The sequence below is a fragment of the Pelophylax lessonae genome, assembly GCF_965119305.1.
Source record: "Pelophylax lessonae genome assembly, chromosome: 11".
NCBI lineage: Eukaryota > Metazoa > Chordata > Amphibia > Anura > Ranidae > Pelophylax > Pelophylax lessonae.
The window spans coordinates 50,811,811-50,836,206 of record NC_138778.1 but is presented as its reverse complement, the minus strand read 5'-3'; the positions used below and the strand labels follow the sequence as shown (position 1 = coordinate 50,836,206).

Below are 24,396 nucleotides of genomic sequence, written 5' to 3'. Positions count from 1 at the left end.
TATTTCTTCTAAAAGGTAAGTGCAACCCGGGACAGTGCAGAGGCTATCAATTGTTTAATGTACTAGCCCTGACTGTCCCGGGGGTATTTTTATTGAAAAAAAAATTTCATGGACGGAACTCCGCTTTAACCAAAGAAAACAAAAATATTAAAATTACAACCTCCGAGTCCTACAAAAAAAAAAAAACTTTTGCTCCCATCTCCTCTAACAGGAAGAGGACCTTTCCTGATTTCCACAGGCAACTGAACACTCCCTTGATCAACAAAATATATTTGTATTTCTCACAAATGTTAATAGCAGTTACAATGTGTTAATTGTTTTTTTTTCAGCTGGCAGACTGAATGGGAAATAAAGCAAAAGTTAAAACTAACAACAGATTCCTACATCTACACAAAGGTGGATGGAAGAATCCTGCTGCAGCCGCTGATCAATAAAATATATACAACACGTCCCTTTGACAGATGTCGATTAAACAGAATGGGTAGATCCACATACTGATTGAACTTTGGCTGGTCCCTGCTGGACTGATCGGTATATAGCCAGCTTTAGAAACACATCCAGTTCCTCTCACACCCCTACCCTTCTTGATTGTCCCACTTCAAGGGCCAATAGGTTCAGTTCAGCAAATCTTTAACAGCGGTCTTTCTATGCTTCTATGCCCTTACAGATTTAGTCACCCTATGTTGAATTCTTTCCAGATCTGTAACATCTTTTTTGTGACCTTGCAGCCAAAACTGACATGTGAAAGATTCTCTCTCTCTCAAGTCTTTGCCCCTTTTAATACAAGGAAAACATTCTGCTTGCTTGCTGTAAAACATGAATTTGCTTTGCATTCCAATAAGTAATTAATCTATGATCTACGAGTACATCCAGATCCTGCTCTGTCATTGACTCATCCTTTAACACAGAATTCCTGGTTAGATACCGAGAGATAGATCTCAAATTGATACGGTTAATGCTCTTAAGAAATTACTGGCAGTGTCATTACATAAGTGGAAGAAAAGCCTAACACTAACTTTTCTTAAAAACTTTCCCCTCTTTCCTCATACCTGTCCTGCATACCCTGTGTAAAAAAGATCTTTGTACTTCTTTTTTTTTTCTCCTGTGTCAGTGAGTGGCTGCTGCAAGGGAGGGAATGCCAACAACGCCTGTGCCATGGGAACCTATAAACAAGAAAAAGAAGGGTGCATTACCGATGACCCCAAAATGAATTCATTAAAAAGCCAAAAAAAAAAAAATACTCAAACATATGAAGATAGAAAAAAAACATAAAATCATAACTCCAGCACAAAGGATAACCCGATGACTGTAGTTAGGAAGCGGACACGTTTCAGGAGACAAGCGTCCTTCCTCAGAGCATCAGCTTCCCAACTACAGACATCAGGGTATCCTCTGTTCTGGAGTTATGATTTGATGGGCTTTTATATCTTTATATATTTGTGAGTATTTTTTTGGCTTTTAAATAAATTTATTTTGGTGTTAAAATTTTTGCGCCCTGCTTTTTCTTGTTTATAGTGCTCTGGAGTTTCCCTGCTTGAGGAGAGCAGCATTGCTTGAAACATTGCCATGGTATTGGATATCAGGCACAGTGAGTGCTGAGGTTTGACTGTGTTCAATGGGAGCCTGTGCGTGATGTAATGGCCACGGGAATTCACAGTCATCATTAAGCGCTCCCTTAGGCCCCTTTCAGACGATCGGACCGATCAGATCCACCTGTCCGTTTTTCAGGTGGACCTGATCGGGCCACCCATTCTACTCTATGAGGGAGCAGAATATGTCAGCAGAGATGTGTCTGCTGACACCCGCCTGGCATCCAATCCGAAAAGATCCGCTGAGAACAGACTGATGGTGATACGTTCGCCATCCGTCCAGCAGGTCAGATCAGATGAAAATGGACAGGCTGTCCATCAGGTTTCTGGAGAAACAAAAGTACTAAATTTAAATCCCATAGTGGCAAAAGAGACCATACAGGTGGAGCCAAATGTGGAACCCCCTGAATGAAGGTACAAACGAAAGAGAGTGCATGGCTAGGGGGGTCGCTTAAAAAAGATTGCCAGGGAAGACACCTGGCCCTTGATGGCACTCAAGGCCAATTTCTGATCAACAGCCTGTTGAAGAAAGCTTAAGATTGGAGCCACAGAAAAGGATCGAGGATGAGTGCCAATCAACTCACACCAAGAAATGCATGCTTTTCCACGTACGATGGTGTATCTTGATGGAAGACGACTTCCTCGCCTTCACCATAGGAGGGATCACTGATCAAGACAGACCACTATCCCTCAGTACCTGGCTCTAAATAGCTAAGCCATTAAAACCAGCGACTGTAAATCTGGATGGTAGATCAGCCCTTGGGACACCTGGTCTTCTCTCGGAAGAAGCCTGTGCCGAGGATGATACTTGCCTTACCGTGGCCCTTGGACACCTGCGGCGGCTGCCAGAGGAACCCGTTATCTCGCTACGAACCTTGGTATCCTCCTGTGAAGCCGAACCTACTAAAGGAGCTGCATGTAGGACTGTGCAAACAAAACTGTCTTTAAGGTGGATACCACCAGACTCAGAACCTGTATGCAAAATTGCAAAGAGGACAATCTGTGTGACAGCAGCCAGTGAATCACAGATCAGATTGTCCGGAGGAGAGATCACTCTGGTGAGAATTAGAATCAGACCTAGGTAAATCAATTCCCTGGACAGGGATAGGGGGGACCTTAGGTAGTTGACATCACCTGAACCTTTGGAGGAAATAAATCTGCACAAGGAAACCCAGGACCTGAAAAACCTGAAAAGGACAAGCTTTGTCTCCCTTTCTGGGTACCCCCAAAATAATCATTTCGTGGAACCCTTTGATGCTCATGAAGGAGGTCCACAAGGCCAGAAACCAGCAAAGATGTCCCCCCACCCCAATAATGGGTGAGGGCAGACCTTCATGCTGAAGGGGTCTTGTCTGCAGATCTGTGGAAGCTAGCTCTAGGCTTACCAGACCAAGGATGCTTGGAACCTCCCAGGGAAGATTTGAAAGATCTATTTCTCTTACTCTCCCGTCCCAGAAGCACAAAATAATTTTCTGTGTGCTGAGCAGGAGGGCCCCCATCTGTGATGAGGCTCCTTCCCTTTCCTAGACTATGGACGGAAGGGTACTCTTCCCCACCCCCCGTGATACCTTTAATGATGTTATCCAGGGTAGCCCCAAACAGGTGATCGCCTTGAAAGGGCAGATCAATGAGAGCTTTCTTAGAGGCTTAGTCTGCGGACCAATTCTTAAGCCACAGAATGTGCCTAATCACCACCTCGCCATCGAAGTAGGGGCGCTGTCGGCCAAGGAACCGCTGCGACTCAGACCCAAGCCCAGTCGTATGCGACCCTGCGGGATATTTAACTCACGGGCCAGCCTCTATCCGTGAGGCTATGTCGCGGCCGACCTTAGTGCGTAGCTGCAGTCTGCACGCGCTGGCTGGGCTGGGCTGTCCAGCCCGTCGCCCAGCCCGGCAGTTAATTGTAGATCTCCCAAGAGAAAAAACAAAATATGTAAGGGAGGAGAAAAAAAATGCTGGGAGCCTAGATCCTTACTAATGACTAGACAGATTCAAACTTATTACCTAAAGCAGAGAGGGGGGGTTATATACCAAGCTGAGGATGGCCCATGGGCGTAGCCAGGTGTTTTTTGTTCTGCCTAGTCCTACTCCTGGAGGAGGCAATATAACCCAGTAGTTATGATTTATGGAGCGATGTGTCCATTGATGAACGAAAGAGAAAGGATATTTTTAGGAATAGTTCATGTTTGGCTTTTCTTCCAGTTTAATATCCAAATTAACCAACTCCTAATTCAGATACTAACAAATTTGTTGTCTGCCATTCCCAACCATGGAATGCTGAAGATGTGTAGACATACACATACTGATTTTTATTTTCCTGATACATGTCTGACGGCTAGGGACATAGAAACCCCATGAACAATAAATGGTATTTCACAAAGAGTTGTTCAACAGAATCCTTAAACAGAAATAAAAAAGGAAAGGAAATCTGGAAATAAAAATGAGACATTTAATTGGGAAGATAGAAGCGTGCTGGCCATACATAGCAGCCGAATTCCAGCCGTCATTCACACTGCAGGCCAGAAAGCTTGCCAGAAAGCTTGCCATGAAAGCAAACACTTGGATTACTGTGGGAAATCATTCCCACTATATATAGGATTCACAAATTACCTGCAGATCATTCTGAGGGTTCCAATCAGAATCAAAGATAATACAAGTGTCGGCAGCTGTCAAGTTGATTCCCAAACCTCCAGCCCGAGTGCAGAGCAGGAATACAAAACGATCAGAGTCTGGTTTACAGAATCTGTCAATGGCTGCCTGCCGGAGGTTACCTCGCACTCTTCCATCTATTCGCTCATATGTATATCTGTAACAAAAAAGAAGCTGTAATGGCAGCTATGAATACAGGCAAAGTACAGATAACGCACAATTATCAAATAGTTGATACTACATGAATAGGTACTTTTACAGGGAATCTATAATCCTAATTAGATTTGATTTTGTTAATAAAAATGTACAAGTTCAAAGCCAAGTTATGGTTTTAGACCTATATATTGTTTTACAAATAATTGAACTTATAGGTTAACAGGGTAAATGCGTTAGGTGCTAGGTGAATTGAAACAAAGAGGTATTCAAACTCTTACAATTTTCTTTAGGGCTCATTCACACCAGTGTGCTACAGGAACGCATGTTAGGATGTCATTCATTATTCATTATCATTCTGAGGGGCACCCTAACCTACTTTCCCAGTCCACCTGCCAGGTGTTGCACTGCTAAAGATGATTCTAATAGACAGGGGCTGTAAACTGACCATTCTAGCATGGAACTGGCAGGATAATCGTGAAGCACTACCGCCACAATTACAATAACGTCCCATAGGACGTCCCGTAGGGATGTTGGAATGCAATCACGCTACCTCGTCACTTCCGGGTCCTGGTGAAGCGCAGGCGGAACGAGGAAGCAGCGTTTTCACTCGGAGACTGCGGCTTTGCATTTGTCATGCTTGAAACAAGTCTTCCATATGCAAGTGCATCAGATTTTGAATAAATTTGGTTCCTATTACATACTTCACTATGAGAGTCCTTATTGTTTTTCCTGGATACGGTGTTTGAGAAATTCATCATCGGCGATAAGGAGGACGATCTGGAGTTGTATAGGAAGTGCCAATTTTAATGGACCCCAAATCTCTCCATAGACAGGACCTGTCACGGCCCATGCTATCACAAGGGATGTTGTTCATCCCTTGTGATAGCAATAACGTTTGTACAATAAAAATAAAAAAAACTAAATGTAAAAAAGAAAATAATAATTTGGTATAAAATAAATAAAAAAATTTAAAGCGCCTCCATCCCACCATGCTTACGCGCAAATGCGAACGCATGCGTTACTCCTGCACGCATATGTAAACGGTGATCGCAGCACACAAGTGAGGTATTGTCGCGAACGTCAGAGCGACAGCAATAATTCTAGCACCAGACCTCCTGTGTCACTTTAAACTGGTAACCTGTAAAGGCGTTTAAAGCTTCGCCCATGGAGAATTTTAAGCACTGTAGTGCTGCCGCTATTTCACGGGCAGACGCAATTTTAAAGAGTGAAATGTTGGGTATCTTTTTACTTGGTGCAACATCATCTTTCACATTATATAAAAAAATTGGGCTAACTTTACTGTTTTTTTTTTTTTTTTTCATGAAAGTGTTTTTTTTCCCAAAAAATTGCATTTGAAAAACTGCTGTGCAAACACCGTGTTACAGAAAAATTGCAACACACACCATTTTATTCTATAGGGTCTCTGCTTACAAAAAAAAATTTAATGTTTGGGTGTGCTAAGTAATTTTCTAGCAAAAAAAATTGGATTTTTGTCTTAAAATGTAGGTAAAATCCTTTTCTCTGATGTTCATTGATGGTCACAGCGCCAGAATCTCCTTGACCATTGTGTTATTCTACCCCCTACAGAAGTAGGATACTAGGCAGGGAAAAGCTTTACCACAATCTTAGAAAGGAATGACTGAAAAAAACAAAGCACCGCTTTATCTCTGTGAACCACCAAATAAGGTGAACGACAAGACAAAGCAGCCAGCTCCGACTCTGCAGTAATCGCCACCAAGAAGGCTACCTTCTGGGACAATGTAAGCAGAGGAATCTCGCAAATATTTCCAAAAGGCGAGTTTCTTAAGAACCGACAGTACCAAATTAAGATTCCCACAGAGGCAACAGAGTCCGCACAGGTGGAGTCAAGTGGCGAACCCCCTGAACAAAGGTGCAAACCAAGGAATGCGTAGCCAAAAGGATGTTGAAAGAAAATCGCCATGGCCGAAACCTGGCCCTTGATGGTACCCAAGGCAAGGCGCTGCTCCACACCTCTTTGGAGGAACGTCAAAATTCAAGCCACTGAAAAAGAACAGGGAGAAACCCCCAGAGACTCACACCAAGCAATGTACGACTTCCAGGCGTGATGGTAAATCTTCCTAAAAGGTAGATTTCCTTGCTTTTAACAGCATGGGAATCACCAAGTCAGACAACCCCCTATCCTTCAGCACCCGGCTTTCAAAAGCCAAGCTGTTAAAGCCAGCAACTGTAAAGCAGGATGGAAATTCGGCCCTTGGGTCAATAGGTCTTCTCTGAGAGGGAGTCACCAAGGAACATTGGCGACCAGCTGAATTAGATCCGCTTTCCAAGAGCGGCAAAGCCAGTCTGGGCCACTAGGATGACCAGAATTCCTTCTGCCTCGATCCTCCGCAGAAGTCTCGGCAGAAGTTTCAGAGGGGGAAAGATGGTACTGGCCATAAAGGAGCCATTAATGCGTCCGTGGTGTCAGCTAGAGTATCCCAAGACCTTGCCACGAATCTCTGTACCTTCTTGTTGAGATGAGAGGCCAACAATTCCATCTCGGGAGTTTCCCATCGGAGACACAGCTAATGAAACACCTCCGGATGAAGTGACCATTCTCCCTGGTCCAAGGCCTTACGACGGAGGTAATCCGGCTGCCAATTTTCCACTCCTGGAATATGCAGAGCAGAGAGAGCTGGAAGGAAGTGTTCTGCCCAACTTAGAATGTCGGCTACTTCCCGAGCCGCTAGGACACTTTTTGTGCCTCCTTGGTAATTGACTTATACCGCGACCGTGGCATTGTCCGATTTAATCCGTACAGGACACCCTTGAAGAGAAACCATCCAATGGGCCAGACAAAGTCTGATCGCCCGAAGTTCCAGTACATTGATCGTAAGTCTGGACTCCTCCAGAGTCCAAACCCCCTGAGCACATTCCGTGCCCAAGACACCTTTCCACCCGGACAGGCTGGCATCCGTGGTGACCATCGTCCAGTACAGGGGAAGGAAGGATTTTGCCTGTCAAAGAGCCGGAGAACGAAGCCACCAGATCAGGGACCCTCTCGTACCTCCGGCTCAGCATAATGAGATTATCTAGAGACTGTAGATTCTTGTCCCACTTGGCAAGAATTTCTCTCTGCAGAGGTCTCATGTGGAACTGTGCAAACGGAACTGCCTCGAAGATAGACACCATCAGGCTCAGCACCTGCATTTAAGTCCTGAGAGACGACCGACTGCTGGACCACAGAAGTCGAATGGCATCCTGCAGCTTTTGGAACTTGTCCAGTGGAAGAAACACCCTGGCTGAGTCCAGAGTCAGACCCAGATAGTCCAACTTGGTGGAGGTCCAGGTTGTCCTTAAGGCAGTCGGAGACTCTGCTTGCAGAAGATGATCGTCCAGGTTCCCCAGTACCACAACCCCCCGCTGTCGTAACAAAGCTAACACCGTGGGCCAACAATTTTGTGAACACCCGAGGAGCTGAGGCGAGACCAAAGGGTAATGCAACAAATTGATAATGCTCCTCGCCTATGGCAAAGCGGAGGAAGCACTAATGCCTGACATATCGGGATATGGAGGTAAGCATCCTTGATATTGACAGAGGCCAGAAGATCCCCTTGATGAAGGGATGCCACTACTGTACGAATGGACTCCCTCTGGAACTTCTGTACAGGGCGGTTCAGGGCTTTGAAGTCCAGCATTGGACGAACTTTGCCTTCCTTCCTGGGAACTGTAAACCGGTTTGATCAAAAACCCTGAAAACATTCTGAGCTTGGAACCGGTACAATCACCTCTTGTAGTAGCAAATCTTGTACCGCCCCGAAGAGACCACGCAGGCAGTCTGGGGACAAATGCAGGATGGAAGGAAAAAACCTCTCTGGAGGATAAGACCAAAATTTAATCTTGTAGCCGGACCATATAAACTCATGGACCCACCTGTCTTGAATCAAAGAGGTCTACGGGACCAGAAAAAAAAAAAACAAAGATCACCCACCACCTCAGATACGGATGAGGGCACCCCATCAGGGAGAAGAGGGCTTGTCTGCAGGTCAGGAAGGACCTGCTCTCGGCTTATCAGACCAGGGCCTCTTGGAACCCCCATAGACAGTCCAAACTAATTTGGATCCTTTGTCTTTAGACCTTGAGGGACGAAAAAGCAGCTTATGAGCCGAGAGAAAAAGGACCATGTCTGCGACGAGACTCCTTGCCCCCGGAAGTCTGTGGGAGGAGAGTACTCCTCCCTCCTGTGACTCCCTTAAGGATTTCATCCAGTTAAGACCCAGATGATCCCCCACAAAGGGGAGATCCGATCAGGCCTTCTTGGAAGCTTGGTCTGCAGACCAGAATTTCAGCCATATCATGCGCCGAAGGACCTCTACTGTCACAGACAGCCTGGAAACTAAGGGAGCCGCATCCAGAGAAGCATCACAGATAAACTGCAACCCTTGGACCAACTGGTCCGCCAGCTTCACAAAGGCAGGGGGAAGCTGTTCCCCCCTCCAGATCCTGGCGCAAAAGCTTAGCCCATTCCGTCAAGGTCTGGGACACCAAAGCAATGGTGAACACCGGCCTAAGGACTTCACCGGCATGGTAAACATGTGTCGGACTAAGGTCTCTGCTTTTCTATCAAAAGGGTCCCTAAAAGCCAAAGACTCCTCCACCGGAATAAGGAGTGGATTTGTTCAGCCTGGAAACCTGAGAATCCACCACAGGTGGGACCATCCACTTTTTTACCAGGGACTCTTTAAAAGGGGTACCTTCTAGCGAAACGCTTAGGAATCACTACATTGCGTTTAGGGCAACCCCACTGTTTCACGACAATTTTGTCAAAATAGGCGGGAAAAGGAAAAACCTTTGCCGCTTTAGAGAATTTTCGAGTACAGAAAGGAAAAGGTGCCTCCGTTGCAGCTGCATCCTTCACTTTTAAAGTTTCCCGCACTGATACAATAAGTGTATCCACCAGCGCTTTTTCATGCGAGGCTGTAGTGGAAGAGGAATCATCCTCACTATCAGAGCACTCCAGCGGCCAGATCAGACTCAGAAACTGAGGAGACAGAGGAGGCAGGTGAGGGCGGTGGATGCTTTTTGCTGGTCTTTTTTTTTGCAGGACCAAATCAACCCTGGACACTAAGGACTCCAAAGCCGCCGCCATTGCAGACATGGTGGACTGGGACCCAGAAGGGCCCGCTGTCTCTAAGATGAGATTGGGGGGTGAAAGTTGCTCCAGGGACTCCATGTTAACCAGGGGTCCACCTGGCAAAAGTAGAAAAGACCCCCCCGCCGCACTAGCAGCACTGCAAGTCCAAGCACAGCTGAATCGCTGCTATAGTAGAGAGAGATCCCACAATAACTCACTGTACACCATGTCCAGGGTCAACACTAGAGGTCCACCACCACAGTCACCGCCCACAAGTATCCAAAAACATGGCCGATGCATTAGTCAATGGGGAACCACCAAGAAAATGGCTGCCAGACTACACAAACATGGCCGCCGTATTACAGCCAGCCATCCACGACAAAATGGCAGCTCCAAGAGGCCCCCGGGACCCGCAGCAGGAGCCCCAACCAGGACAACTCCCCCTAAAAACTGCACGTTCAGCTGCTGGCAGCGCCTCTCTTACCCTTTCAAAACTTCACAGGCAATCCTGGACAGGTATGGCCACCCCCTGGGGGGAAGCTAGATGTGGGTAGATGGGGGGTGGTCCACAGGGGTATCAAAAAAAAAAAAGGGGGGGGGGGCTGTGTGGGAAAGAGGGAAACCCGGGGGTCCGACCATCCCAGGGAGGGGCCCACATCCATCCTGACAGGCCACCAGGGGAAGGACTACTTACCATATCATGGAACCGGGTGGGCACTGTTCCAGGCAGACCACCTCTCCATCGGAATGGGAGTGCTGTGACTCAGGCCTGGACCAGGTCATATGCGCCATCACGAGACGTTTAACTCACAGGCCAGCCCCCGTCCAGTGGGGCTATATCGCAGCTAACCTAGTGTGGAGCTGAGGTCTGCACGCGCTTGCTGGCTGGACTGGGAAGACCGTAAGGCTCTAGAATATCCAGTCTGTTTTCGCCCAGTCCAGCAGTTGATTGTAGTTCTCACAGGAACAAAAAATAATAAAAGAGGAAAAAATCAGTTTAAAAAAGAATAAATGCTAGGACCAGAGATCCCAGCAAGGAACTAGGTCCTTACTCCCGACTAGGCAGAAAAAAACTGAATGCCTATATAGATATGGAACGAAGCACTTATCTGGAAGAAATTCTCTTGGACTCCCACATTTTTGACATGACCTTTTTTTTCTGTATACCTTCCTGTATTCACTTTTGTGTCTTAACCAGAATAATTAGACTGTACAATATGGACATATCTTCACACTGAGAAAGAAAACCAATTCTTAACCCAGCATCTCCAATTTAAAATCACTTAGAAACCACAAAAAATTCTACTTAAAAGCAGAAGCAGACATCTAAAGCCTATTTCATACCAATGCTTAACCATTTATTCTATATAGATCACTAGATGTGACCCACCTTCTCTGGATGAGGTAGTCCTCCAGGATGTCCAAGCAGCGAACCATTTGGGAAAAGATGAGAACTTTGTGCCCTCCAATAATGAGTTTCGGCAATAGCTTATCAATCAGCACAAGTTTTCCTGCTGCCTGTATCATTGCTTGGAGCTGGAAATCTGAGGCATCCGGATTGTGCGTCTTGCGGAAGTCCTCTAAAATCTTTTCTTCAGCACCTAAAAAAAAGTAAAAATTTTTAGAACAAATTTTCAGCATAATAAATAGAGACCTGAAAAGTAACAATGTCTGCAAACAGCTCACCCCCCCCCCCTCCAGAAATATACAATTATGCAGTCACACTCCCCCACCACCTGCCTGCTGAAGCATCCCTGTCAGTCTAATGTTAGCCATACATGGATTCATTTGATCCCTGCTGAACCAGCTGAATTTCAATCCATGTATGGGCAGGCTAACTGTACCAAAGTCGATTCATCTATCAACTTGGGTACAACCAGCTTGTCTAATTTTTCTGCATGCGAATACATCTAGCTAGATTACTGCAAGTGGCTACCGGTTGTAGCCACTTGCAGAATTCTGCCAGACCGGAAGGCTCCCCCCCTGCAGCAGGATACAATAGTAATGCAGGAGGCGTTCACCCATCACAAACTTTGGTGATGGGGGAATTAAGCAATTTTCTTTCCTATCACCCACGGTGGAAGGAAAGAAAATCGATTAATCTATGGCTTGCCTAAGCTCTTCTGTTGGAGTTAGGGGATAATGCCATGGCACCCCTCAGTGTGGCAGTGTTCAGGCCTAGTGATTGACTACTCTCTGGCAGTGCAAGGAGACAACAAGGGAGTGTGGCTGGATAAGAATGCATGGGATGTGGGCTAAGTGCAGACATCACCCACATGGATAGTATCTCTTTAAAAACATACTGAAACTGGATTATAACTCTATTGGCAAAAAAATAAGATGATACACATTTCAGCCACACAGATCTAGTGGTAATTTCACTAGTGAAGTCATAAGACACTTAGCTGATTACTATCACATTCACAGTAAAAAGATGATTAGCTGTCTCAGTTAGAAATGATGGCAGTGAGACGTCTGCTCATCCTCAAACTTGCTTGTGATGTGATCAGCATAATTAACAGGATAACAAAATACCCCTTTCCTTTTCTCTGAAAAGAAAAGGCAAAAAAATCACAGATCGCCCTGTTGCAGAGATGCTAAGCGGTTTCTCACCTGATCATTACACTTGGCCACTGATTTAGGCTGTGTGTTCTCACCATAAGTGAAACATTAAACATTACTGTGGTTATATACAAAGCCAATCTCATCTTGACAATTCATATGAAGCTGTCTATGAAGGTTTTCCGTCATCCTAGCCAAGGATTATCTAGCGGTAGTAAATCAAACGCAATTGTTCTTGCCAAATATTTTCAAAGAAATGTCATCATTGAAATATGTCACCACCAAAAACAGCTGGTCGTGCAATTATTCTTGAAAACACGTCAGCACTCTTACTTTGCAGTGCTGCACAGTGGTTGAGTTTTACTGATCTGTGTCTCAATAAAAAAAATGGATTTTTGTAAAATCTTACCGTAAAATCCTTTTCTCTTAGCTCATTGACAGACGTAGTCCTCGGTGATACACCACCTTCGGGTTATGTTGCCTCCACAGGAGCAGGACTAGACAGGAAATTAAAAAGCTCTGGCCACACCCCAGGGGCAGTCCCAGAGGGTATATCCTCTCTCTCTCTGCCTCAGCAAATCAGTTATGTGAAAAAGCAGTCTTTAGAGATTTTAACCCAACTCAAAAAAACAGAGGGGCGGGGACTACGTCTGTCAATGAGCTAAGAGAAAAGGATTTTACGGTAAGATTTTACAAAAATCCATTTTTCTCTAGCGCTCATTGACAGACGTAGTCCTCGGTGATACACCTCCTTCGGGACGTCCCAGAGCAGTATCACAACTGAGGGGTGGGAAAATGGAAATCAAATCCCAATCTAGAAGGCCCAACCGGTGCCAACTAGAAGTTTACAATGCTCATCCTTAATGATGAGACTCAACAAAAAAAGAGAAAACTATTTTTTTTTTTTTTTTCAAACAGAAAAAAACCCTCGAGGTAGACCACCGGTCTCCTCAAATTGCGGCCTGCAAAACCTTGCGGCCAAATGAGGCATCCGCCGATGCCGTCACATCAATTTTATAGAATTTTGTAAAGGTATGTACTGACGACCAGGTGGCCGCCTTACATACCTGGACCACTGACGCCTGATGGCGAAAGGCCCAGGAAGTACTGAGCGCTCGAGTGGAGTGCGCCCTAACAGGGAACGGAGGACTCTGACCCTTAATAGAATAAGCCTGTACCACCGTTTGTCTAATCCATTTGGCAATGGTCACGGCAGATGCAGGCAAACCCTTTCTGGGGCCATCCGTGATCACAAAAAGTGAATCCGTCTTACGGAATGATTCCGTAGCTTTCAGGTATACCCTGATTGCCCGAACCACATCTAAGGAATGCAACGCATGTTCCCGATGATGCTTGGGCTGAGGACACAAGGAAGGTAGTACAATATCTTCATTCAGATGAAAATCTGAAACCACCTTGGGAAGAAAAGATGGCTTAGGATGAAGTACTACCTTATCCCTATGAATCACTAGGTATGGGGACTGGCATGATAATGCAGCCAGTTCTGACACCCTGCGAGCAGAAGTAATAGCCACCAAGAAGGCCACTTTCTGGGATAAAGTAAGCAAGGGAATCTCCCTGATGTTTTCAAAAGGAGGTTTCTGTAGAACCGACAAAACCAAATTAAGATCCCAAGGCGGTAAGGGCGCGCGGACTGGAGGAGCCAGGTGCCGCACCCCCTGGATGAAATTCCGCACCAAGGATTTGGTAGCTAAAGGCTTCTGAAAGAAGATTGCTAATGCTGAAACTTGACCCTTGATGGTGCTCAAGGCTAGCTTCTGCTCAACCCCTTGTTGCAAAAAGGCCAATATTCGAGACACCGAATAGGTACGTGGAGGAAATCCTAAAGATTCGCACCACGCAATATAAGTTTTCCATGTGTGATAATAAACTTTGCTGGAAGTCGCTTTCCTTGCTTTAATAAGGGTAGGAATGACTGAAGCTGACAAACCTCTGTCCTTCAGTACTTGGGTCTCAATGGCCAGGCCATTAAACCCAGCGACTGTAAAGCATGATGGTAAATTGGTCCTTGAGACCACAGACACTCCCTGAGACGAAGTTCCCACGGAACGTCTACGACTAACATGTCCAAGTCGGCCAGGCCGGCTTGAGGAGGCCAGCCTAGAATTTCTAGGACCACTGGCGCTGATTGGGTCTGAACCAGGCGTCCCTAGAGGTATCTGGCCCCGACCATCCGAGAAAGTCTGGTCGTTTTCTGTTCCCACACATTTATCAGATACCTGATAGTTATCAGGAAAGGTGATCTTTTCTGGTTGAACCTCAGGGACCGAAGTCACCCGACTAGAGGCTACTTGGCCTATCTGGTCAACCAGATCCGATTCCTGTGAGGCATCGGGACTAATCTTAGGAAAGGGTAAAGGAAAAGATCTATTCAGGGAACGGTAATTACCGCTTCCTGTAGTACTTAAATGTTGGAAGGGAAGAATCGCACCGGTAGTAGTGGTTGATGCTCGATCTAATGTCCTGAATACCGGTGAAAACATCCCCCCACCCTGAAACCGGGTGGGGGCGCACCTTCAGGCTGTGTACTCCTTTGCTTCGGGTTTGGCTGGGTTGGTCCTTTGCTTGTCCGACCAGCCCTTCTAGAACCCTCCTGGAGGAGTCTTGCCTTTCCCGCTAGTACCAGCCGGGCGCCCTTTATGGGCGGTAAAGAAAGGTCCTCGCTTGTTGCGAGGTCCCTTAGCTTTAGCAGCCTGTGGCAAAAAAGTGCTCTTGCCCCCAGTGGCATCCTTAATGATTTCATCTAGGTTGGCCCCAAATAGACGATTCCCCTGAAAGGGGAGATTTGTCAAGGTCTTCTTGGAACCTAGGTCAGCTGACCAGCATTTTAACCACAGCACACGTCTGAGGATCACCGCTGTCTTAGATGCATGCCCTAATAAGGGAGTAGTGTCCAAGGCTGCGTCACAGATAAACTGTAGCCCTTGTATAATCTGTTCCATCAAATCAGATGTCTCCTGGGGAATATCTTTTCCCCTAAGATCTTGGCGTACCATTTTCGCCCATTCCGTAAGTGTCTGGGAAACTAGACCAATAACAATTACTGGTCTAAAAGCTGACCCTATCAGAGAGAAGATGGTGCGGGACTCTGCTTCCATCTTTCGATCCACCGGATCCTTAAAGGACGAAGTGTCCTCCACTGGAATAACCGTGGCTTTATTCAGCCTGGAAATAGGCGGATCCACGACTGGTGGTACCGTCCATTTCTTAATGATGGATTCCTCAAACGGATAGCGTCTAGCAATACGCTTGGAAATAGTAAAGGTACGTTTAGAATGCTCCCATTCTCCTTTAATCTGATTACCGAAACATTTAGGTACAGGAAAAGCCTTCATCGTCTTGATGGGCTTATTAGTACCAAAGGGAATCTCTGTTTCAGTTGCCTCTGCCGGTAAAGCCTCAAGTTTTAAGGTTTCCTGCACTGCCACAACTAGTACATCCACCAATGCTTCTTCCTGAATAATAGCAGGAGAAGAAGCGTCCTCCTCACTGTCTGAGGGGGCTTTACCTGGGATAACAGCCCTTGCAGAGGAACCTGCAACTGCCGTGACCACCTCTGAATCTGAGTCAGAGGTGTCAGATGCTATAGGGGTAGGCGGGGGTCGCTTCCTTGACCCCGTCCCTGACAGGCCGCCTCCACCCGAGCCACCATACACTCCAAAATTGCTGTAAATGACTCTATACTCTGTGCACCGGCGGGTCCCGTGGCCCCCTCGAGGGAAACAGGTGGGGGAATATGTGTGGCAGGGTCCATGATAACTCCAGTTACTTCCTGGAAAATATAATTCAAAAATAAAACTTTTTTTTTTTTTTTTTTTCGACCCCCAGCGCCACAAAAGCCCCTTAGTGTTACCTGCTAGGGATCCCTATCGATCGAGAGAGAGAGAGATAGACCCCCAGGCTCACCACTTGATGCTCAGAGTTTAACTGCAACAGGTTACAGCGCTGTCTTAACAAACAGGAAGTCTTTTGGCTGGCTGCCCAGGAAGAAAGGAGGCGGCTCCGCCCCTCTGTACGCCTTCCGGCGCCTCCCCCAAGCTCCACGAGGTGTTTGGATCACCTCAAACATGGCCGCCCCCATGCTGGAGACATGAGGCTACGCAAAAATGGCGGCTCGTGCGATCCAGCAAAAAAAATGGCGGCGGCCCGTACTGAATAGCGGTGTGCTGCAGGGCACACAACACTCTCACTGCATGGGGATATGGCGTGGTTGGCGGTACCGGCCCTGGCGGACCGCATGGCCGTTCGGGAGGCCTGCTAATAGCTGGAGATCTGATTAGGAAGGCAGTCTACATGTCCGTGGCTTCTGACTGGTAGGTAGCTTATTCTTAACCCATAAGATTCCCAGAATGCCACAGATTACATCTTTAAAACATGTATACAATTAGATTGTTAGCTCCCAAACCAAGCCTCCTGGCTTTTTGCACACATAAAATCACACTCAAAGTAGGAGGATCTGTGTCATGTTGTAGGATAGAAAGGGACTCTATCTTACCATACAGAGAGGGGCCCGCGTTCACCACAAAACCCGTCAGGGGGAAAGGGGGAACATACTACTCACCATACCGGAACCAGGCGGGCACCAACTCCTGACAGTACCCCTCTCCACCGGGGCGGGAGGGCTGTCGACCGATACGGACGCCGTGACTCATGGTCTTTGGCGTTTCAGCGAGACGTTTAACTCGCGTGGACAGTCCTTTAATGGGACTTTGTCGCGGCCGACCCAGCGCGGAGCTATGGCCTGCACGCGCTCGTAGGCTGAACTGGGGTGACCACTGGATCTCAACATCCAGCCCGTCGCCCAGTTCAGCTTTCTTGCTTGAAGATCTCACAGGAACACTGGAGAAAAAAAGCTGTCTAAAAAAATCCTTTAAGAAAAAATTCTTGCCAGGACCTAAGATCCCAGCAAGGTATCTAGGTCCTTACTCCTAACTAGACAGAAAATAACTGATTTGCTGAGGCAGAGAGAGAGAGGATATACCCTCTGGGACTGCCCCTGGGGTGTGGCCAGAGCTTTTTAATTTCCTGTCTAGTCCTGCTCCTGTGGAGGCAACATAACCCGAAGGTGGTGTATCACCGAGGACTACGTCTGTCAATGAGCGCTAGAGAAAGTCCTATTTGTCAGCAGACCCAATGCATTTTCTGGGTGGCTAATTTCCTACCAGTTTAAAGTTATTAGACAGGAAGGTCGGTAAAGTGCGCTTTTTGACTAATCTACCCGGCCTCTAGATAATCTAGAACAGCCTTTCTAGAAAATTTACAAATCCCTATAATCAATTCATCAAAAATATGGAAGAGTAAAATGTAAAAGTGCTCAAAGTGCAATAAACATAAATATCCTAAAAAATCAAAGTGCAATACTGAATAAATACATAAATAAATGCATGTACAATAATAAACTAATACAAACCAGAATTACTTCCTGTGCATAATCCTCTAATAAATACAAATATTATTAAGTGCCAAATATCAAAATTTATAAAGTGCAATGTGATATTAACCAGTAAATAGTGACAATCAATATACTATAAATCAATATTCTTACAAGGATCTCATCCAAAGAAATCCAAGGTGCTCAGTGCTCTGGTAGCATATGTTGCTGACAGTTCCACACAAATCTCAATCACAAATCTTGTGTGGAACTGTCAGCAACATATGCTACCAGAGCACTGAGCACCTTGGATTTCTTTGGATGAGATCCTTGTGGGACTATTGATTTATAGTATATTGATTGTCACTATTTACTGGTTAATATCACATTGCACTTTATACATTTTGATATTTGGCACTTTATAATATTTGTATTTATTAGAGGATTATGCACAGAAGTAATTCTGGTTTGTATTAGTTTACTATTGTACATGCATTTATTTATTTAGTATTGCACTTTGATCTTTTAGGATATTTATGATTATTGCACTTTGAGCACTTATTTATTTAGCAGCGCTGATACATATACAGTACAGACCAAAAGTTTGGACACACCTTCTCATTCAAAGAGTTTTCTTTATTTTCATGACTATGAAAATTGTAGAGTCACACTTCAAGAGATAGTCCCCTGAAATGGTTTTCACTTCACAGGTGTGCCCTGTCAGGTTCAATAAGTGTGATTTCTTGCCTTATAAATGGGGTTGGGACCATCAGTTGTGTTGTGCAGAAGTCAGGTGGATACACAGCTGATCCTCCTACTGAATAGACTGTTAGAATTTGTATTATGGCAAGAAAAAAGCAGCTAAGTACAGGAAAATGAGTGACCATCATTACTTTTAGAAATGAAGGTCAGTCAGTCCAAAAAATGGGAAAACTTTGAAAGTGTCCCCAAGTGCAGTCACAAAAACCATCAAGCGCTACAAAGAAACTGGCTCACATGCGGACCGACCCAGGAAAGGAAGACTAAGAGTCACCTCTGCTGCGGAGGATAAGTTCATCCGAGTCACCAGCCTCAGAAATTGCAGGTTAAACAGCAGCTCAGATTAGAGACCAGGTCAATGGCACACGGAGTTCTAGCAACTGTTAAGAGGAGACTGTGTGAATCAGGCCTTCATGGTAGAATATCTGCTAGGAAACCACTGCTAAAGAAAGGCAACAAGCAGAAGAGACTTGTTTGGGCTAAAGAACACAAGGAATGGACATTAGATCAGTGGAAATCTGTGCTTTGGTCTGATGAGTCCAAATTTGAGATCTTTGGTTCCAACCACCGTGTCTTTGTGCGACGCAGAAAAGGTGAACGGATGGACTCTACATGCCTGGTTCCCACCGTGAAGCATGGAGGAGGTGTGATGGTGTGGGGTGCTTTGCTGGTGACACTGTTGGGTGATTTTTTCAAAATTGAAGGCATACTGAACCAGCATGGCTACCACAGCATCTTGCAGCTATTCCATCTGGTTTGCGTTTAGTTGGACCATCATTTTTTTTTTTTTCAACAGGACAATGACCCCAAACACACCTCCAGGCTGTGTAAGGGCTATTTGACCAAGAAGGAGAGTGATGGGGTGCTGCGCCAGATGACCTGGCCTCCACAGTCACCGGACCTCAACCCAATCGAGATGGTTTGGGGTGAGCTGGATCGCAGAGTGAAGGCAAAAGGGCCAACAAGTGCTAAGCATCTCTGGGAACTCCTTCAAGACTGTTGGAAGACCATTTCAGGTGACTACCTCTTGAAGCTCATCAAGAGAATGCCAAGAGTGTGCAAAGCAGTAATCAAAGCAAAAGGTGGCTACTTTGAAGAACCTAGAATATGACATCTTTTCAGTTGTTTCACACTTTTTTGTTATGTATATAATTCCACAAGTGCTAATTCATAGTTTTGATGCCTTTAGTGTGAATCTACAATTTTCATAATCATGAAAATAAAGAAAACTCTTTGAATGAGAAGGTGTGTCCAAACTTTTGGTCTGTACTATACACACATATCTTTAAAAGGAACCCCCTTTTTTCTCAGCAGCAGCTTGCTTTGACATATATAGTGTGCAATAATTATCCTGAGCGCAGGTACCTATACTCACTCTAAAATGTAAAAGTATCAACATCACGCTCAAAAAAAAAAAGACGCCTACAAAAATAGTGCTCTCGCAATACTTTCTTTTTTAATGTCAAAGAATTACCTCCTCTTTAAAAAAAAACTCAGTAACCAATTGGATGCATGCTAAAACTTTTTCAAGAATAATCAAAGTCTAGGGGTTATTGATTTACTGTTACATGATATCATTGCCTAACTCTGAGCCAAAAGCAAGCTGCTGGAAAAACCCTGGAGTTTGTTGTGGAAAAAACTGGCAAGCAGCAGCTTCATTTCCAAAAGAACAGTACTATACATCAGAGACCAAGTAGAAGGTTCTGAGTAAGCAGTTTTTGGAAGTCAAGTCAAGAAATGTTTTTGCTGAGGCACATTGCTTAAAAGAGGGTTTCCATTGCGTGCGCAGGACATTTGCATGTTAACTACTTGTTAAACCCAAATAATTAAACAATTATCTGCGAGACAGGCCCCAAACATATGAAAATATAATCAAGTCAAAGCCTTGAGTTATCAAGTAGATGTCAAAATACTTGCAAAGATCCTCTCTATCCGCTTGAACCGGGTTATCCTGTCCCTGATTCATGCGGATCAGAGAGGTTTCATGCCTGGCAAGAACACATCCTTCAATCTTCGCAGGCTGTTCCTAAACATACAGGCTCGGCACGAGAACTCGGGACACAGGGTGGTGGTGACACTGGACACGGCCAAAGCTTTTGACTCTGTGGAGTGGAGCTTTCTCTGGGAGTGCTTGGAGAGGTTTGGGTTTGGACCACGATTTATTAAGTGGGTTCGCTTATTGTATAGTGCTCCGGTTGCCAAAATCCTGGCGAATGGCAGGACCTCCGAACCGTTGCCACTGACCAGGGGGACGAGGCAGGGGTGTCCACTTTCCCCCTTATTATACGCCTTGGCGGCCGAACCACTGGCCATCGCTATCCGGAATCACCCTGGCATTAGTGGATTGAGAGTGGGCCCTCTGACCGAAAAACTTAGTATGTATGCGGACGACACGCTGCTGTATCTGGCGGACTCGGACGCCTCCCTCACTACGGCTCTGTCCCTGATAGAGCGTTTTGGCACGTATTCCGGTCTTCAAATGAATTGGGACAAGTCCCAAGTTCTACCTCTGGACCGGTCCCCCCCCCCCCTCAGCTGCCCTCGCCCCTGCCCCTACAGTGGGTGACACGGATAAAATATCTGGGGGTCTTGGTCACATCAAGCCCCCGATATTACATCCAAAGCCTTGAGTTATACTGCTGCATACAGGACTGGAGACTGGCAAACAAAAACCTACTACCAGCAAACCTAGTTTTGTAGCACTATAATAAACAGTTCTATTAAGAGGCTCAGAAGTCCTTTCGCTAGTTGGACATCCAAAGCAGTCCAACTGAGGAGTCGGCAACATGGCAAGCAAACAATCACTAGTAGGCCCAAGAAAAAAAATCAGAAAAACTGGGTGTTGCCTGCAGCTCCAAAGAGCCACTGGAGGGAACTCATGCCCCAAACTGGCATCAGATGAGGCTGAAATAGCCAACTGTTAGATGAGAAGGCGACAGCCTTGTTAATCTGGGATACAGTTGCTTGATTTTGAAAAGAAACACTTGCAGACATAGTAGAGAGTTTGCCTTGATAGGAGAGGGTGGAACCTAATCCTTAAAACCATAAGCTGGATCATGGTCTTAGTTAGCCACCTAAAAATGGTGCCATGAGAAGCCAGCACACCCTTATGGAATCCATTTGTGATAAAAAATGGAAATAGGTCTACCTAAAGAAGCAGTGGATGAGAGCAAGGTATTAATCTAGACCCAGCTGCAGGGAGAAGAGGATTCATCCCACAGAGAAACAGGTGTGAGACTTCAGGTAGAAAACAGTGAGACAAGTATGCTGTTCACATCTGATGATGGAGGTTGCTCCAAGTCCTAGCTTTTAACATTATAGGAATCACAGATATATCTCTGCCTCTAAGAATCTGCAAGGAGGACAGGAAGCAAAATTGTTTGTAGCCTTGCCTTGGGTTGCCATCTCCTGCATCCCAGCCTTTAAAATGCATATTGTCCCCCACTCTGAAAAATATAGGTGCACCTTCACACAGAGAACGACTTTTCTGAGGATCTGGCAGACTTAAGAGTGCCATATCTTGCAGGTGGAGAGGGAACCAAACTTGGGGGTCTTGATGTGGAGTTTGAGGTGGAGAAACAAAAAGGGATGGTTTTGAGAAAACTTTGTACTCGGTTCTTTAGGTTTCTTTCTTCTACTGATGAAGATGTGTTCTTCTGCCAGCAGTAGCATCCTTAATATTATTACGAGGAACCTTATGAAATCCCTTGAAGGCCATGTTGATCAAACACTACATGAACAAAGATTTTGCAGTCCAGCACTTTAGTAGACTAACTCCTTTGGGAAAAGCTCAGAGTCAAGGACAGGAGCATCTCAGAATGCTGCAACTGACAGCTCAGAATCCACAAGGGTCAGCAGGAAATCAAATAAAGAATCTGCATGAAAGGGCATGGGAGCGCACCTATAGCTCTGCGATCAAAGTGAGCAAATAACTGGGTAATTTGAGCCATAAGGCATGACCATGGTAAATACCGTTAGCAGGCATGCTGCAAGCAGCTCCAGAGCAGTTAGTAGAAAATAGGATGGGAGTATCATTGCCCCCCCCCCCAACCTCGTCGCTATGCGGCAGTAAGGCATTGTATGGCTGCAGGTAAGAGGCAAGGCCTCAGGTACTGCTGAAACACAGACAGCTGGTAGAAGGTGAAGGTCAGAGCACACTTGTGGCCTCTGTGATTAAAGTCACTAGCGACCAAAGACGGGCAGCAAGAACAGATTAAAGAAGAAAGTTTCACATGATCTTTGCAAGCAGGAGCAGCAGCAACAGCAGCAGCAGCGAGATGCTTTGATACTGTATGGAAATTAAGAGTATGCAGCGAGTCTGTGTGATACTCCACCCAATGAATGACATCAGCCCTCAGTCCCACAGCGTTAACACCTTCTGTGGCAAAACAAGCCAGAATGGGGAATAAAGGTAAGAAGCATTCTATGTAAATGAGGTAACTCTTGATGTTCAGCCCAAATGGCCCACTCACTAAGTCTCCAGACAGGACAGGGGCACAGGCAATGACTGCAACTAACACTAGAAAGTCCCAGTACAGGCTACCCCTGCTATGTCCAGTTCAGCAGGTTCTGGTCACAGTACTCAAAAAGCCAGACTAGGGGTGACTGAGCTGGATAGCTGCAACAGAAAAGACAAAGCTCCAGCAGCAATGCAGGGAATGTCTTGACTGAAGGAAAAAAAAAAAAAAAAACAGGAAAAAAAAAAAGGGCTGGCAAAAAAGGTTAGAGCAGAGCTGAAGAAAAAAACATACATCCTCCTAGGAAATTAGTAACTAGTAGGCTGGCCTACAGCTTTTTTTTCCTTTGCCAGGTTCCAATCCTCCGCTAGGCAGCACTACTGAAGGTTAAAGATTTTCTGGGGGAGATTTTCAAAAACTGGTGCACAACAAATCTTGGGCAGCTGTACATGGTAACCCAAACAGCTTCTAACTTCAAAGAACAAGAACTCACTGCTCAAGGTGGTGTAATTGCCTGATGACATACACCGGTGCATGCCCCGGCTCGCCTCCGTGGAAACTTGATAAGAGAAAAAGGAATTGGCAACACTCCAGGTGAAGTCAAAATCCAGTTTATTAGCTGGACATCCAAATATGACCATCGTGACAAGGTAGACGCATTTCACACACTAACTGTGTGATTAAGCACACAGTTAGTGTGTGAAACGCATCTACCTTGTCACGATTGTCATATTTGGATGTCCAGCTAATAAACTGGATTTTGACTTCACCTGGAGTGCTGCCAATTCCTTTTTCTCTTATCAAGCTTCTAACTTCAGCTTGTTAAATTAAGCTTTGCCTATAAAACCTGGAAGCTGATTGGTTTTTATGCAGGGCTGCACCAGATTCTGTGTGTACCAGTTTTAGTAAATCTCCCCCCATGTCACTCCATGGACGAAAAAGAAAATTAAGAGTTTCTGAAATATAACTAAATTTCCTTGACAAAGGTTTGCCCTTCGTATCCTTGACATTCTTTTTTTCTGGAAGAAGTCAACGCTTCAAAACTATTATGTGGCCATGATGGCTGAATAAATAAATAAAAAATAAACACCACAAGTGGTCTGTATGCTACGCTCACCGTTAATGAGGTATGGATGATTGCAGCACTTCCGGAGCTCCATCATGGTGTTAATTAGATTGGGCATGTTATGCTGGTTGGCCCCTTTGGCCAGGAATGTGAAGTTCTTCTCCAGAATTGCTCGGTAATATTTCTTCTGAATATTGGTCAGTTCCACCTCAATGATGGTTTCTTGTTTAGGTGCCAGGTTCTTTTCCACATCATCCTTTAACCTTCTCAACATCATCGGCTTTAGAATCGACTGCAGCTTCTTTACCTGATGAGATATGGTAAAATTAACCACTATAATAGTAAAAGACATTCCTAATAAAAAGTGTCTTTAGGCAGACCCGCAGTCTAATAATAGCCTGCTCAAAAGTTAAAAGTGTAACCTAAATTGCTAGGTCAGAGAACTTCATTTAAAAGGCTGACATCACTTCTACTAAGCACCAACAACCAACATCGGGTATCTTGGTGCTGGCTGCAACAGAGGAATGAGATACATAGCAATCATTGGAGAATAGAGCATCAGTAAGTTAAGGGGAAAGAAGGGGGCTGGAGAATGATGTGTTTTTTCAAAAGAAAATGTCCTCTCTCCTTAACCACTTAAGCCCCGGAAGATTTTACCCCCTTCCTGACCA

At 45.4% G+C, this 24,396-nt stretch overlaps 1 protein-coding gene across 1 annotated transcript in view; it reads right to left on the bottom strand.

The window, feature by feature from the left end:
• Window positions 1-24,396, bottom strand: part of CHD6 (chromodomain helicase DNA binding protein 6) — a 239,720-nt gene that overhangs the window by 65,464 nt on the left and 149,860 nt on the right. Inside the window, exons 15-17 of the mRNA XM_082271900.1 lie at window positions 23,777-24,032; window positions 10,880-11,090; window positions 4,200-4,395 (exon numbers count right to left, since the gene is read on the bottom strand). Of these exons, the coding sequence (XP_082128026.1) occupies window positions 4,200-4,395; window positions 10,880-11,090; window positions 23,777-24,032 (663 nt within the window). The remainder of the gene's footprint in view (window positions 1-4,199; window positions 4,396-10,879; window positions 11,091-23,776; window positions 24,033-24,396) is intronic.